Consider the following 13,292-nt stretch of genomic DNA (forward strand, 5'->3'; position numbering starts at 1 on the left):
AAATATCTGAACTTTTCTGTTTTTCTATATTAATTATATATTAACTTTTTTACTTATTAAATTTTATAAAAGGAGGATCATGTCCTACCCTTTTATATTGATCTAAATATAGTAATAATTCATCTAAAATTTCTTAAAGTAGGAACGCGGGGAAACAAGAGATTCATAGATAAAGGTCGCAACTATTAAGTTTTTTTTTTTTCTTTACGTTAATTTGAGGGGGTTTTTTCCTGTTCTTGATTCAACAGTTTTTTTTCTTCATCATCCCATCCACCACGAGGTTGCAGAGATCAGGACGATGCCTAGAGATAGTGACGGCGAGGAAGAGGAGGAAGAAGAAGATAAAGGAGCATTGCTGTCGTGGGAAGCCATTCTACCGGACGAACTCCTGCAGAAGGTGCTCTCCTTGTTGCCCATCGCCAACATCATCAAATTGAGCATCGTGTGCAAACGGTGGTACGAGGTGGTTCACTCCTTCCCCCCGTTGTCTTGGGCGATGATGGCGCCACAGAAGCCATTGTTCTTCAGATCCTGCTTTGACGACTGTGCCTTCTCGGGCATCGTGTACGACCCTTGTTTCCTCCGGTGGTGCAACTTCGACTTCCCCCGCTTAGAAAAGGGCATCTGGTACTCATTCTCCTCTTGCGGCTTGGTCTGCTTAATGAAAAGGGCAATGGTCGAGCCAGTTGTGTCTGTGCCCGCGCCGGCGCCCCTACACTAAGTCTAGGTCCCTATCGTACTGTTGCTTCTGCTTCGAACCGAGGCTCGACGTCTCCTCTTGATTTCTCTACTGCATGCTTCAATTACAACTCGATAAAAAAAAATTATTTTTTAGTTTATTTTCATTATCTGCCAAAATTTTATTCATCTGTCTATATAAGATAGATTAACTAATTTTAGCATCCATCTTTACCATATCATGAAAAATCAATACTAATTTCAAACTGTTTATGAACTTCAAGCTCGGTGTTTAAACCAGATGAACAAGCTACCTTGGAAAAAAAGAGTCACACTAGTAACTGAAGAAATTTATCATAGATCTATTATATCCTTTTAGTTTATTTCCTTGTTTAATTTTATTTTATTTCCACCCATACAACTGTTGTTTTAGTTTTAATTTTAGTTTTAGTAATGGAGAAATTTCTCTATTATGGTCATGTATGACTCTTTTATCCTACTTCTTTAAGAAGAATTCTTATTTAACTATGTAAATGATTTCCTTTGGTTGCCTTTTACCACATCATTTTGTAATTATTTTATTTTATTTTGTAAAGATGCTTTTGACCCCAATCAAAGTTTTTAAGAACTTTTTGCCCGAGTTCTTAGATATTGATACACCACTAGTCAAAAGTTATTAATGGGTCTAGATTCATTAGCATCACTTTAAATATGAAATATTCTCCTTTTGGTACTCTCCAAAGTTAAAAATGCTCACATTTCTTAATTTCAAAACATTTTATGTTATGAATGAGAGCTAGAAACAATTCCAACATCGATAAGTTTGAAACATAGTCATCAACGTCACCTCCCTCTTATACTCTCCTAAATCTAACTATGTTAAAATTCTTTCAATTTCATTTTTAGGCACTAATAAATTTTGGTCAAAAATTGATGAGCCTAAATTTATTAGAATCTGTTTAAACATTAAACATTCTCTTCCTGTTACTCTCTAGCCTGAACATGCTTAATTCCCTAATTTAAAAACTTGAGTTTAAAAAAAATCCAAAGATGTCCATAAACTCATTAGAATCACTTCAAATCCGAATTATCCTCTCCCTGAGTCTAACCATATTAAAATTCCTATATTCTAAATATTTTTTCAGCTGTTAATGAGTTATGACCAAAAGTTATTAAAGGGCCTTTCATCAAGATTACTCAAAATCAAATATTCAATTTTCAATGTAGTTAAATTCGATTCCAAAACCTTTTAAGTTATTAGTGATGATCCTTTTTGAAAACTATAAATATTAAAAATTCATTTCGTGTCACCTCTCTTAGCATGAACATGCTTAAATTCCCTAATTTAAAAACCTCTTAGCTAAAACATATTTGTTGAAGTGCATAAATCATTAGAATCACTTCAACTATAAATAAAAAAATTATAGATCTCTTTTTAGATATCTATTAAATAGAGAGCTTTGAGATCACTCCATTGGAGAAGGAAAGGATACCTGTCAATATAGTTATTAACTACTTTTGTCAATGGAATGTATAGGCACAGGATGATTGGAAATACCTTTGATTTCTTTGAGAAGAAAAAGTTGATTGGCCTGAAGTTAAAGGTAATGTTATAATCTATAGCACCTTGATTTGTGTTTTTCTTGATTCTAATAATGTTTGGTATTATTTCATGAGATGCTTGATGAAGGAATTTCTCCTATGCTATGACATATTTCACTCTGAAACTAGTACAAGTGCAGTTATTATTCAAAACAAGTAAGGTAATGTTAAAAGTTTGATCAAAGATTAAAGGATTGGTATAAGATTCCACCCGTAAAAAATGTGAATTCGTCTCCTCCCACAATTGTTCCATGTCACTTGGAGAGAGTAATCAAATATCGAACAGACTCCCATATGGGAGGGTATTTTTCAAAAGATTTGTCAGGATTCAATCCTTGCTCTATGCTATAAATCTGTCACATGGTTACTTACTTGGATGTGCCCTAGGGCTGGTATTAGATTCCACATTTGTATGACAAGTTATAGAAATGACAAAAATGATAGTAAAACTCAATTACTTAGGGGAAAATGAAGAGTAAAACCTCAACCAATCCTTTTGGCATGAAATATGGATATTTTGCTTAAGAGATCTTGTTTTTTCGTTACCATAGCTTTTGGGCTTATTTTTAATTTTTAATTAGATATTTTTAATTTAATTAGAGATTTGTTTTGTAAATAAAAATCAGGAATAATCACGTCAAATATCAATTACTTATTAGAAAGAAAATAATAATTTGTTTGTACCGAAGAAAATAGAAGAAAATGTAAATAAATAAACAAATAAAGTTGCAAGCCTTTTCTATGTATATTCAAATGAAAAGAACATAAAATTTAATTTCAATTAATACAGCACAAAGACGAACAAAGTTACCATGCCCACTTAAGGAATTCTACTAATTCTTATCTAGAAAAAAGAAAAGTGTAATAAAAAGTTTATCTATTATATTTTATCATAATCTTTTCATAGTCTAATAATAATGTGACTTATTCTTTATAAAATAAAAATCTTTTTCTTATAAAATCTTAATTATTTTAATAAAATATGACTAATCATTTGTTTTAAAAAAAATAAAATACCTTTTATAAAAGTTTTAACAAATTAAAAAAATTTGATGACTTAGTCAATTTTTATTTTTCTGAACCGAAGAGAACAATTCGATCTTGTGAAAAGATGAAGCAATTGTGAAGCGTAGCATCTTCTTTTTGATGAATTAATTGTTAGTTTATTTTTTTCTATCATTATCTTTATGATGTCAATGTCTTTCCTTATTTAGATTAATTTTTTAGAAAGAAATTAATGGCTCTCTAATATAATTTCTATGTTTCAATTTTTAAATTTTATTTCTATAGAATAAAAGGAAAAACAATGTCCTGACCTTATATATTGATATAAATAAAGTAATAATGTAGGAACGCCTTATTTATAAAGGCACGAACAAGAGATTAATAGATAAAAGGTCGCAACTATTAGGTTTTTTTTCTTTAAGTAAATTTGAGGGTTTTTTTTTTCCTGTTCTTGATTCAGCGGTTTCTTTTTTCACCGTACGATCTCATCTTTTTCATCCACTACGAGGTTGTAGAGATCAGGACGATGCCGAGAGATAGTGACGGCGTGGAGGAGGAGGAAGAAGAAGACAAGGGAACATTGCTATCGTGTGACGCCATTCTACCTGACGAACTCCTGCAGAAGGTGTTCTCCTTCTTGCCCATCGCCAACATCATCAAATTGGGCATCGTGTGCAAACGGTGGTATGAGGTGGTTCACTCCTGCCCCCCGTTGTCGTGGCCGATGATGCCGCCACATAAGCCGTTGTTCTTCAGGCCCTGCTTTAACGGCTGCACCTTCTCCGGCCGCGTGTACGACCCTTGCCTCCTCCGGTGGTACAACTTAGTCTCCCCCCGCTCAGAAAAGAGCATGCGTCACACGGCCTCCTCCTGCGGCTTGGTCTGCTTAATGAACTCCAATGACGGGAACCGCTTATTTGTCGGCAATCCCATCAAGAGAGACTGGAAGCTGCTTCCTCAAGTCCCCGGCGGCTCTGACCCTTACTTCATCGCCCTCGCCTTGTCGTTCGACAGCCGCACGCGCGGCTACACCGTGGTCGTCGCCAAGTGCCTCCGCACCCAGCTGCCAGGGAATTCCTGGCAATGGCACTTATCCGTCCACATCTACCAATCGACGACGAGATCGTGGGCCACTCCCTTCTCCCAAGACCTCCGCCTCTGGAAAGGCAGCCAGCAGGCCGTCATATGCGACGGCGTGCTCTACTACTCAGTGGCGTTCGATCTTGCCAAGCCGGTGCAACGCCCCCACTTAGTGGCGTTCGATCTCGCCAAGCCGCCCTCTACCATTGAATCTCTGATTCAGGAATCGATTCCTGCGCCATTCGATCTTGTCTGTGCTGGATTGATCAACCTGTCGAACAAATTGATCATGGTCGGTAGGATAGACTGGCCGTGCAAGGGAGTGGTGATTTTGGAACTCGAGGATAAGACATGGCGGGAGGTGGCTCAAATGCCCTTCTCCGTGTACATGATGTTAGACAGCAAAAATTTCACCTGCTGCGGTGCCGGCGACTTCCTCTTCATGCACTCCTCAGTGTGCCAGGCGCTGCTGACCTTCGACATGAAGCAGAAGGTGTGGAAATGGTCGAGCCACTGCCCGTGCCCGTGCGCCTACACTGGGCAATTGGAAATCAGGTCCCTATCCAACTGCTGCTTCTGCTTTGAACCGAGGCTCGACGTCTCCCCCTGATCTCTCTACTGCATGCTTCATTTACAACTCAATCGACAAAATTTATTTGTTTTTTTAGTTTCTTTGGTTAAGAAAGGGAATTTCGTGATTTGTTAAGACTTTGATTTTCTGTCTATAAGATAGAGTAACGAATCAGCTGAATTATGGACGTAGCAGTTCATCTTTTCCTCCCACTCCAAGCAAATTGTAGGATGGGAGACTATCTTTTACTCCCACTCCAAATTAAACAAACAAGGCATGGCGTCTTCATCAATCAAGCTAACAACACTTTAATATTGCTTATTGATCAATATAGAAGCTGAGATGATATGTTCATGCATGAGGAGGAACCTTATTGATCAAAGAATCCTTACTGATCAATATACGAAGACAATTGCGCACAAGATCTTTGTTCATATGTGCAAGAAACTTCTGCATTTCGTATAATGTCAAGGATGGAATACTACAAGGCAAACATCAAGAAACAAGATATGGCAGTAATTTGGTCTGGTCATGCATAAATACATAAGCTAATCAAAGAGTTCCCAGTCGTTGCTAAATGCAGTAGATGTCTTTGGACGAGGAGCACTCAGGCTGCCGAACCCAGATTCGAACGACTCCCATTGGGTTGTAACTGAGACTGCTGTCCTGCTATTGCTGAAGGGATGCGTGTTTCTTGCTTTAAGCAAGTCGAGTGTATCCACTAGGTTTTGTACGCGGCGAACCTGATCACAGTGAATTTTGAAATGGAAAAAGAAACATTAGCGAAAAAATTATGGATCTATTATCCTTCATCATGATGTGGGATATGTTCATTTATTTAATAGGTTTTGTAATTCATAACTAGGATTCTCATATGTCATTACAACTATATTTCTGTCATGATCACCAGGAATTCTACTAATTGTGCATGATAAAGTACAATTAAGTTTGTTAATACTCAATAATATCAAGGTGAACATGAGAAATCCTAAAAGAAACTAAACAAAGAAGCAAATATATGAGTTGTTTAATCCAAGTCATTCGGAATAATAGGCCTTATATCTCAACTACTAGAGGCCACTCTAAAAAACATCGTATCTGTAAAGGATGTACGAAAGATCCAGACTGCGTAAAAAATGATTAAATATACTTAACTTCATCCTTACCTTTCATCAAAGTTTCTAGATCTCCAAACAATTAATCACTTGAATTGTACCGTGAAACTGATTAATGATCAACATCAGACATTTTGAGAGCAATGAGCACCTTATAAGGGTGGGATATATGAAATCTTGTTTACGAAGAAAAAAATATCACCATTTTATTATGCAAATTAAAGGGCAAAGGGTGGTATGTATTCATGTCAGATAGTTTGCGTGCAAAAATGGAGATCTCCGAGTTCTCTAGGTTTTCACTTGTATAGTTTTGATCTAACTTCTAAGCATCAGCACTATCAGCATTGTAACTCTTCAGCTGCAGCAACATGTCAGTTGATGATGTATGAGACAAAGGTTCAAAGGGATAAATCACAAACCAATTCTCACAATTCCCTATTGTCCTCCTGTTGACCATTCAATCACCTCTAAACCTCTTGTTAAAGTTTAAAGATCTAATAATCCAAAAATTGACTGAACTGTCCTTCTGCCATCTTTTAAATGTGCAAAAGTTCTTGAGGTAGCTGTTCAAAACTTGAAAATGATCATATGCGAGCAGATTTTATCTCTAGCTTGAAATACCCGTGGCAAATTGACAGAGTAAAACTTAGACAATGACAAACTCCAAAGTTATTGGAAGCAAAACCAAACCAACTTCAAAATGTCAAGTAGTTGGCCAGTAATGGACATAAGCAAGGCGACATCTACGATCCAAAGTTAAACAAATTAGTAAATATAAGATATTGATTATTGAAAGATGAGACAAAAAATGACATATCCAAGGGAAATAGAGCCTATCTGTAATCAGTAGTTCATTACCACAATGACTAAAACTGAATACTTTCGGGTTAGATTAAGTGTTAGCACTCAGATTCTATCAGGAACTAATTTTAACACATCTAACAGAAACTCAAATAGAGATAGGAACTTCGACTAAAATTTCATGGAAAATAACAATAAGTTGTAAAGTAGCATAAATAAAACAAATATGCACTGATCGACCCAACATGATGCTGGAGTGGAACTAGAGCAGATGCAATGAACAAACAGAGGGAGTAAATTAATTAATCAACGAAGTACCTCAAACCTCCGCTGCACTTTAGCTTCTCCTTGAGCCTCAATGCTGTCCAGTTTCAGTAATTGCACCATAAGCAACTCCGTCAAAAGAGAAAATTCCTTGTCTGCAGCTTTGGCTCCGACATGAACAGAAGCCTCCAAATTGGAAACCTGCACATTAATTCAATAAACTCGCAGACAACTGGCAAACAGGTAATGATAGGGGAGCCACCGACCTTGACGGCGAGCTTGTCCACCTCGGCTCTCACCGCCGCGACCGCCTCGCATGCCCTTAGCATCCCCTGATCCCGCCTCATCCGCTCCAGCTTTTGCTCCTTGCTCGCGGGGTCCTCCAAAAGGACCACCTTGGACATGTCTTTGATCCCCGCCATGTGCAAGCACTCGCCATCGTCCTTCTCCTTCCCCCGGAAGAGAAGCCTCTGCTCAGAAGGCGCGAGCCCGGTCTCCTGCGCGAGAACCCTCTTCAATTCCCCTTCAAACCGACCACCATCAGCAGCAGCAACCACGCATTTATTGACATAAAAATCGCAACTTTATGAGTTTTTTTTTTAACTTACCGAAGGTAGACTGGGCGAGGATGGAGAGGTCATGCTGGTAGGAGCCATGAGTGACCTTGATCTTGATGAAGGGACCGGAGGGGCCGCCAGCAGCGTCGGTCCGCTTCTGGACTAGCATTCCGCCGGGGCGGAGCTCCCACGCGATGCCTTGGTCTTCCCTCACCATAGCCTTGCCGCTTTGGTTGGATCTCTTCATCCTCCGTTAAGTCAAGACAGAACAGAGCAGGAAGAAGGGAGTGGGTGGATATGGAAGAGACGGGGAAGGCTTCCTTTCCGACGCCCGAAGGAAGCAGCAAGGCAGGCAGGCGAAAGGAGTCGGCAAAGCACAGCTTTTGATGCTGTCAGCCTCCGTCTACACAATAAAGAAGCGTCGAAACGACAAAACACTCCGGACTACGATGAGAGAGACGATTAATGTCAGCATCGTATTAAGATGGGTAATTTAAGATAATACTTTTTTAAAGATTTATTTACAGAATTACTTATTTTTGAAATATTTTTTCTAATCTACGTTAGCAAATTTGTTATCATTTAAATCATCTCTAACTAGTAGATTGAAACTATAATTCAAATTGAGAATTTATTCAATTTTTTTTTTTTTTTTTTTTTTTTTGATAGATCCACTTAACCACTACCATTTGATCTAGGTCGTAAACCAGCCGAATCGAATCAAATACTATTAAGCTCAACTTTGGCTCGTTTAAGTTATATTTGGACTCGAGCTCGGCTCAAGTTTGAATCGAACTTTTATCACAAGGCTCGAGCTCAGTTCGTTTTAGAATTACCAAGCTCGCGAATAGTTCAAGTTCGGCTCGTTATTAGCACGATTATCATAATTAACGAGTCTAACTCGTTAAACAAGTTCGGGCTCATTTTTAGACTCGTTTTAGAGCTCGTTTTGCACTCATTAAGCGAGATCGAAAACTTATTTGAATAAATATTCAACAGACTTAACAACTAAAATAATATAAACTCAGCACATGTTCTCAAGCCAAGCTCATTTTAAGTCGAGCTCGAGCCCTTTAAACTAGCAGAACTCGAGCCCGAACTCGCGACCTTCTAAACCAACATATTTGCAAACTCACGAGCTGAATATCCTTAAGTTTAAGTTCGGCTCAATAAAACTGCCGAACTCAAAATTAAACTCGAGCTCGGCTCGATAAAATAAACGAACGAACTCAAACAAATTTTTTATCTAATCAAGTTCCGAATAACTCACGAACCATTTGTTTCATTTACATTCGATCTTTAATTGAAAATGATTCCAATGAGTGGATGTAATTCCAATTAATTAGTAATCATTCAAACATTTGACAAGTATAGAAGTTTTAGATCCATGTCAATATGACATTCTAATTCTATTATATTCTCCTAACCCTATGTTTAGATGGGGTGAGCTAAAGTTCATTAATGAAAGGGGGAGAGAGGAGAATGTACGAAAAGAGAAGAGAAGTAAAGTATTTATATTCTCCTTATTTGGGAGTGAGGAAAGATTTATTAACGTAACATGTGCTACCGTATTTGGGAAGGAAGTGAGAGAATTAAGATTAAAAATATCAAGTTATAAAATTATCCACTTTTATTAAAGACATGCACATTCAAAAACTCAGTACATCTTGCATACATTTATTGGTTAAGACTTACGTATTCAAACAATTGTAACTCATTTATTAAAGTCGGCGTCGGCGTCGATGTCGAAGTCGGTGTCGAAGTTGGCGTCAGCATCGAAGTCGGCATCAAAGTCGGTATCGGTGTCGGTGTCGGTGTCGAAGTCGGTGTCGGCATCAGTGTCAAAATCGGTGTCGGCATCGACGGAGTGCGAGCGTTGGGCGATGCAAGTGTTTTTCGTCGTGACGCAAAGAATACCTAAAACAATGATTTTTAAAATTAATATAATAAAATAGAGATAAAATTATAACATAATTTTTTTTTTAATTCTCCTTACCCTTCCTTACACCCCAAATTGGGGTGTAAGAAATTTTGTCGTTTTATAGATAAGGAAAATTAAAGCTTACCTTTACTTACCTTTCTTTTCCGTATATCACTTTCTCCCAAACAAAATTTCAAGTTTTCCTTTCTCTTCCCTCCCCGTTCCTCACCTCCTCCCAAATAGTGCTTAAGGCTCTCTATTTTTTTTTAAAGATTTTAATATCAAGTATTTTTAGAGCAATTTAACATGTTTGAACAAAAGTGTCTAATGATCCTATATATTACACTATCCACCTCTCCTTTCGTTGATTTTAAGTCATATAAAATTGGCAAATACTTTTTGTCAAAGATATAGGCTTGATATAATTTTAATTAATAGGATGTAACTTTAGTCGATTAGTAATTTATTTAATTTACTTTGGGTTTTATAAAATCATCAAACATTTTTAGCAAAGAAATTTAACAGAAATTAATTCACTCCCAATTGATTCTCCCGTCGCCAAGGGCGACATAGTCGCCATAGTTGGACAATATTGTATCCAACTAAGTAGGTTGAATAAGAGAGATTTTAAAAAAAAAAAAAAAAAAAAAAAACCTCACACAACCTCTACTTCATTAAAGTATAATATGCTCTTTGATTATTGTGGAATCATAGTATTAACAAATAAATCTATCAATTTTGATATTAATTTTTTATGGTATTATATATACCTTTTAAAATCTATTTTTATATTTTACTATAAAATTAGTCACATATGTTTTTTCACTTAGCTAGAGATGAGTAAAAAATTAGTTAAATCAAATTAACTGATCAAATCGATAAAGTTAAAAAATTGATTCAGTTAATTCAGAATTTTTTTAAAAAAAATAGTTATTTCGATCAAATCCTTTTGGTTTTAGTTGTAAAAATCTGAATTCGATTAAATCCATCAATTAAACAGAATTCGGTTATGCCTAAACTGGAACCTATGGCTTCAAATCTCTAATTCTCAATTTGTGACTCTCATCCCTTCCTAAGCTCTGATTTAATTGGAAGTTGATCTTTTCGGATGAGTCTAGTGGCTAGCACATGAAGTGTTACCATAATAAAGTCTGAGGTTCGAATCTCGACAAAATCAAGGTAAATACCTCTCTTATGTACTAGTCATTATTCCAAAGGCTAGTAGCCACCCGTGATTTACCTCCTCCGTGTTGATCCTGAGACGGATTGACGGGGGCGCTGGAGGTGAACGTATTCGCCTTTTGCCACAATGATTTAATTGGAAGTTCAGTTATATCGATTTTTGACCGGTTTAACAGATGGTTTATCAGTTTGTTTGTTTTGATTTTTATATGAAAATTTGGTCGATTCAGTTAGGTCCAAAAATAAATTAAATTTTCAATTTAAACGATTGGGTTGATTCGATTATTAACCGATTGTTTACGCAAATAATAGATCACCACAAGGCGTGTAAAAAAACATATTCGGTGAGTGGAATCCAAAGTGCGCAACAAAGTTCTCATATGGCAGTGCGAAGTCACAATCCTATAGAAATGTGACTCTACGTAGATTTTACCCTTATAAATGGTTGCACTGTAAATCTACGACATAAAGATATCCTCGTTCACCTCTCATCTCTTACACTAGCAAAGAACCATAGCCTTTCATGTCGGGATTTAGGTTGTCGAACATTAAGGTGATAGTGTAATCTCTATCTAGAGAGGGAGCCGAGGACAACATTCCCTTGAAGTTCCAATCGTCGTTGTCCACAGTGAGGATCGATGGAATGTCGATACGCGCACGGGCTATATCGTATATATATGAGTTGAACATAAACCTCACAAATAATTATTAGTCAACCATGAGAAGATCCAATGAAGTGTCATGGATGCAAGAAATAGAAGGGTGAATCATACACTTCCTACCCTCCCGTGGGCTAAAGTAGTCTACGTTAAGATAGTGCTTATTGATGTTATTTTTCATTAGAAATCATGGAGTCTACGGACATTGAATACTAGAACTACGGCAGACATGACAGACAACCGCATACCAACTTCGGCATACAGCGGCACAGCGAAGAAGGTATATAATGAGAAGTTTGGTTAATATCAAATTAATAAATCTTTAGAAAGTATAAATTCAATCATTTGAAGGATGATAGTGGTAGCTAGGATGAACAAAAAATAAATTAAATTGAATTAATCAGCCGGACTAACCAAATTTAAAAGTTTAGTTGGTTAATTTCAAAATTTGACCTTATTTTTTATAAAATACCGGTTAATTTAGGCAATTCGATTCGATCTCAATTTTAAAAGTCCAAATTCAATTAAATCAATTAAATTGAAAATAACAGTTGATTGCTATGTTATTAGCAATCATAAAAAAAATCGATTAGGATATTTAGCATCTAAAGAAATGCATTAATAGATTGATGATGAAAAAATAGATTATTTCAATTTTCAATCGAATTAATCAATATTTTATCGGTTCAGTCTATTTGATTTTTGTCAAAAAGTTCAATTGTTTAGTTAGTTCAGAATAAAAATCATTATTCAATATTAATTTAAATAGATCGATCAATTCAATTATTAACCGATTGCTCACTCCTACACTCAGCCATCAATAACTCGGTAAAGTGACAATTTTAATTCAGCTAAATATAACACCTGTCTTTAGATCTAAATCATTTGCCGTTGTAAAACTGCCATCATCATCTTTGAATCAAATCACTTGGATGTCGATGACTTGCTTCGATTACTAAGCAAATGTCACTTTTCATTTGAATCATTTTTCAATTTCATTTTATCAAAGGAGATTAATCTTGCCTCCCAAATATCCTCGTGTACAAAGATTGGCCTTGTTTTCTTTCGTCTGCATTTGTATAGCATATCCTTGTAGAGTTTCGCACCAGTATTGTTCCAGGTTTCATAAAAGTTCGGCTCGTGCCTTGGCTCTCAGATATATTTTTCTACAACAATAAATTCACAAATTAGTATAAAAAAGAATAATAAAATCTAATAATAAAATTACTTGCCAAAATTTCTTGATAATATGTAGTACTAGAAGAGCACACTCATTCTTTAAATTTCATCAAGATGTGCACCCAAAACTGCATGAAAAAATGAATGTATGCAAAATAGGTTACAAATAAAAAAATAGATAAATTAAAAATTACTAATAATACAAATATTTACCAACCCCCAACAATTCGCAACATCGTCTGACCACCGGGTGCTACTACTTGATCTTACATGTCTATATTTGCACAGTAACATTATAACAATGCATATTCGAAATAATAATCAAATGAGAACAATAATGTCTAATATGGTACAACTAGTGAGATCTACATGTAAAAAATAAACAATTACAAGTATTGAATTGATGAACATTAATGTTATTATTTAATTAGCATTACAATCTAAATAGTTAACATTAACATTTTGTAGATTCTCCTTGCTAGACTCTATTAGTTCAACAAACCCCTCACTACCAGACATCTCTCCATCATCTATCTTATTAACATCTACAAGTAATTGAGATTTGAACTGAATTTGTGAATCTACTGAATGTAACTCCACTTCTTCATTTTGAAACGCATAATGGTTTTGGGTTGTGATAGAGTTCGATATTTTTATAGTCGAGTGAGATTTCATTCG

The 13,292-nt window shown here is 36.0% G+C and overlaps 1 protein-coding gene across 1 annotated transcript; it reads right to left on the reverse strand.

Annotated features, from left to right (window-relative positions):
• Window positions 1-5,370: 5,370 nt before the first annotated feature.
• Window positions 5,371-8,121, reverse strand: LOC121984098 (BAG family molecular chaperone regulator 4-like). Its single transcript, XM_042536881.1, has 4 exons — window positions 7,725-8,121; window positions 7,383-7,639; window positions 7,171-7,317; window positions 5,371-5,679 (listed from the first exon to the last, which is right to left on the reverse strand). Exons 1-4 carry the CDS (start codon window positions 7,918-7,920, stop codon window positions 5,485-5,487), a joined length of 795 nt encoding a protein of 264 aa, XP_042392815.1. The 5' UTR covers window positions 7,921-8,121; the 3' UTR covers window positions 5,371-5,484.
• Between the last annotated feature and the right edge of the window lie 5,171 nt (window positions 8,122-13,292).

Source organism: Zingiber officinale, chromosome 5B (genome assembly GCF_018446385.1).
Source record: "Zingiber officinale cultivar Zhangliang chromosome 5B, Zo_v1.1, whole genome shotgun sequence".
NCBI lineage: Eukaryota > Viridiplantae > Streptophyta > Magnoliopsida > Zingiberales > Zingiberaceae > Zingiber > Zingiber officinale.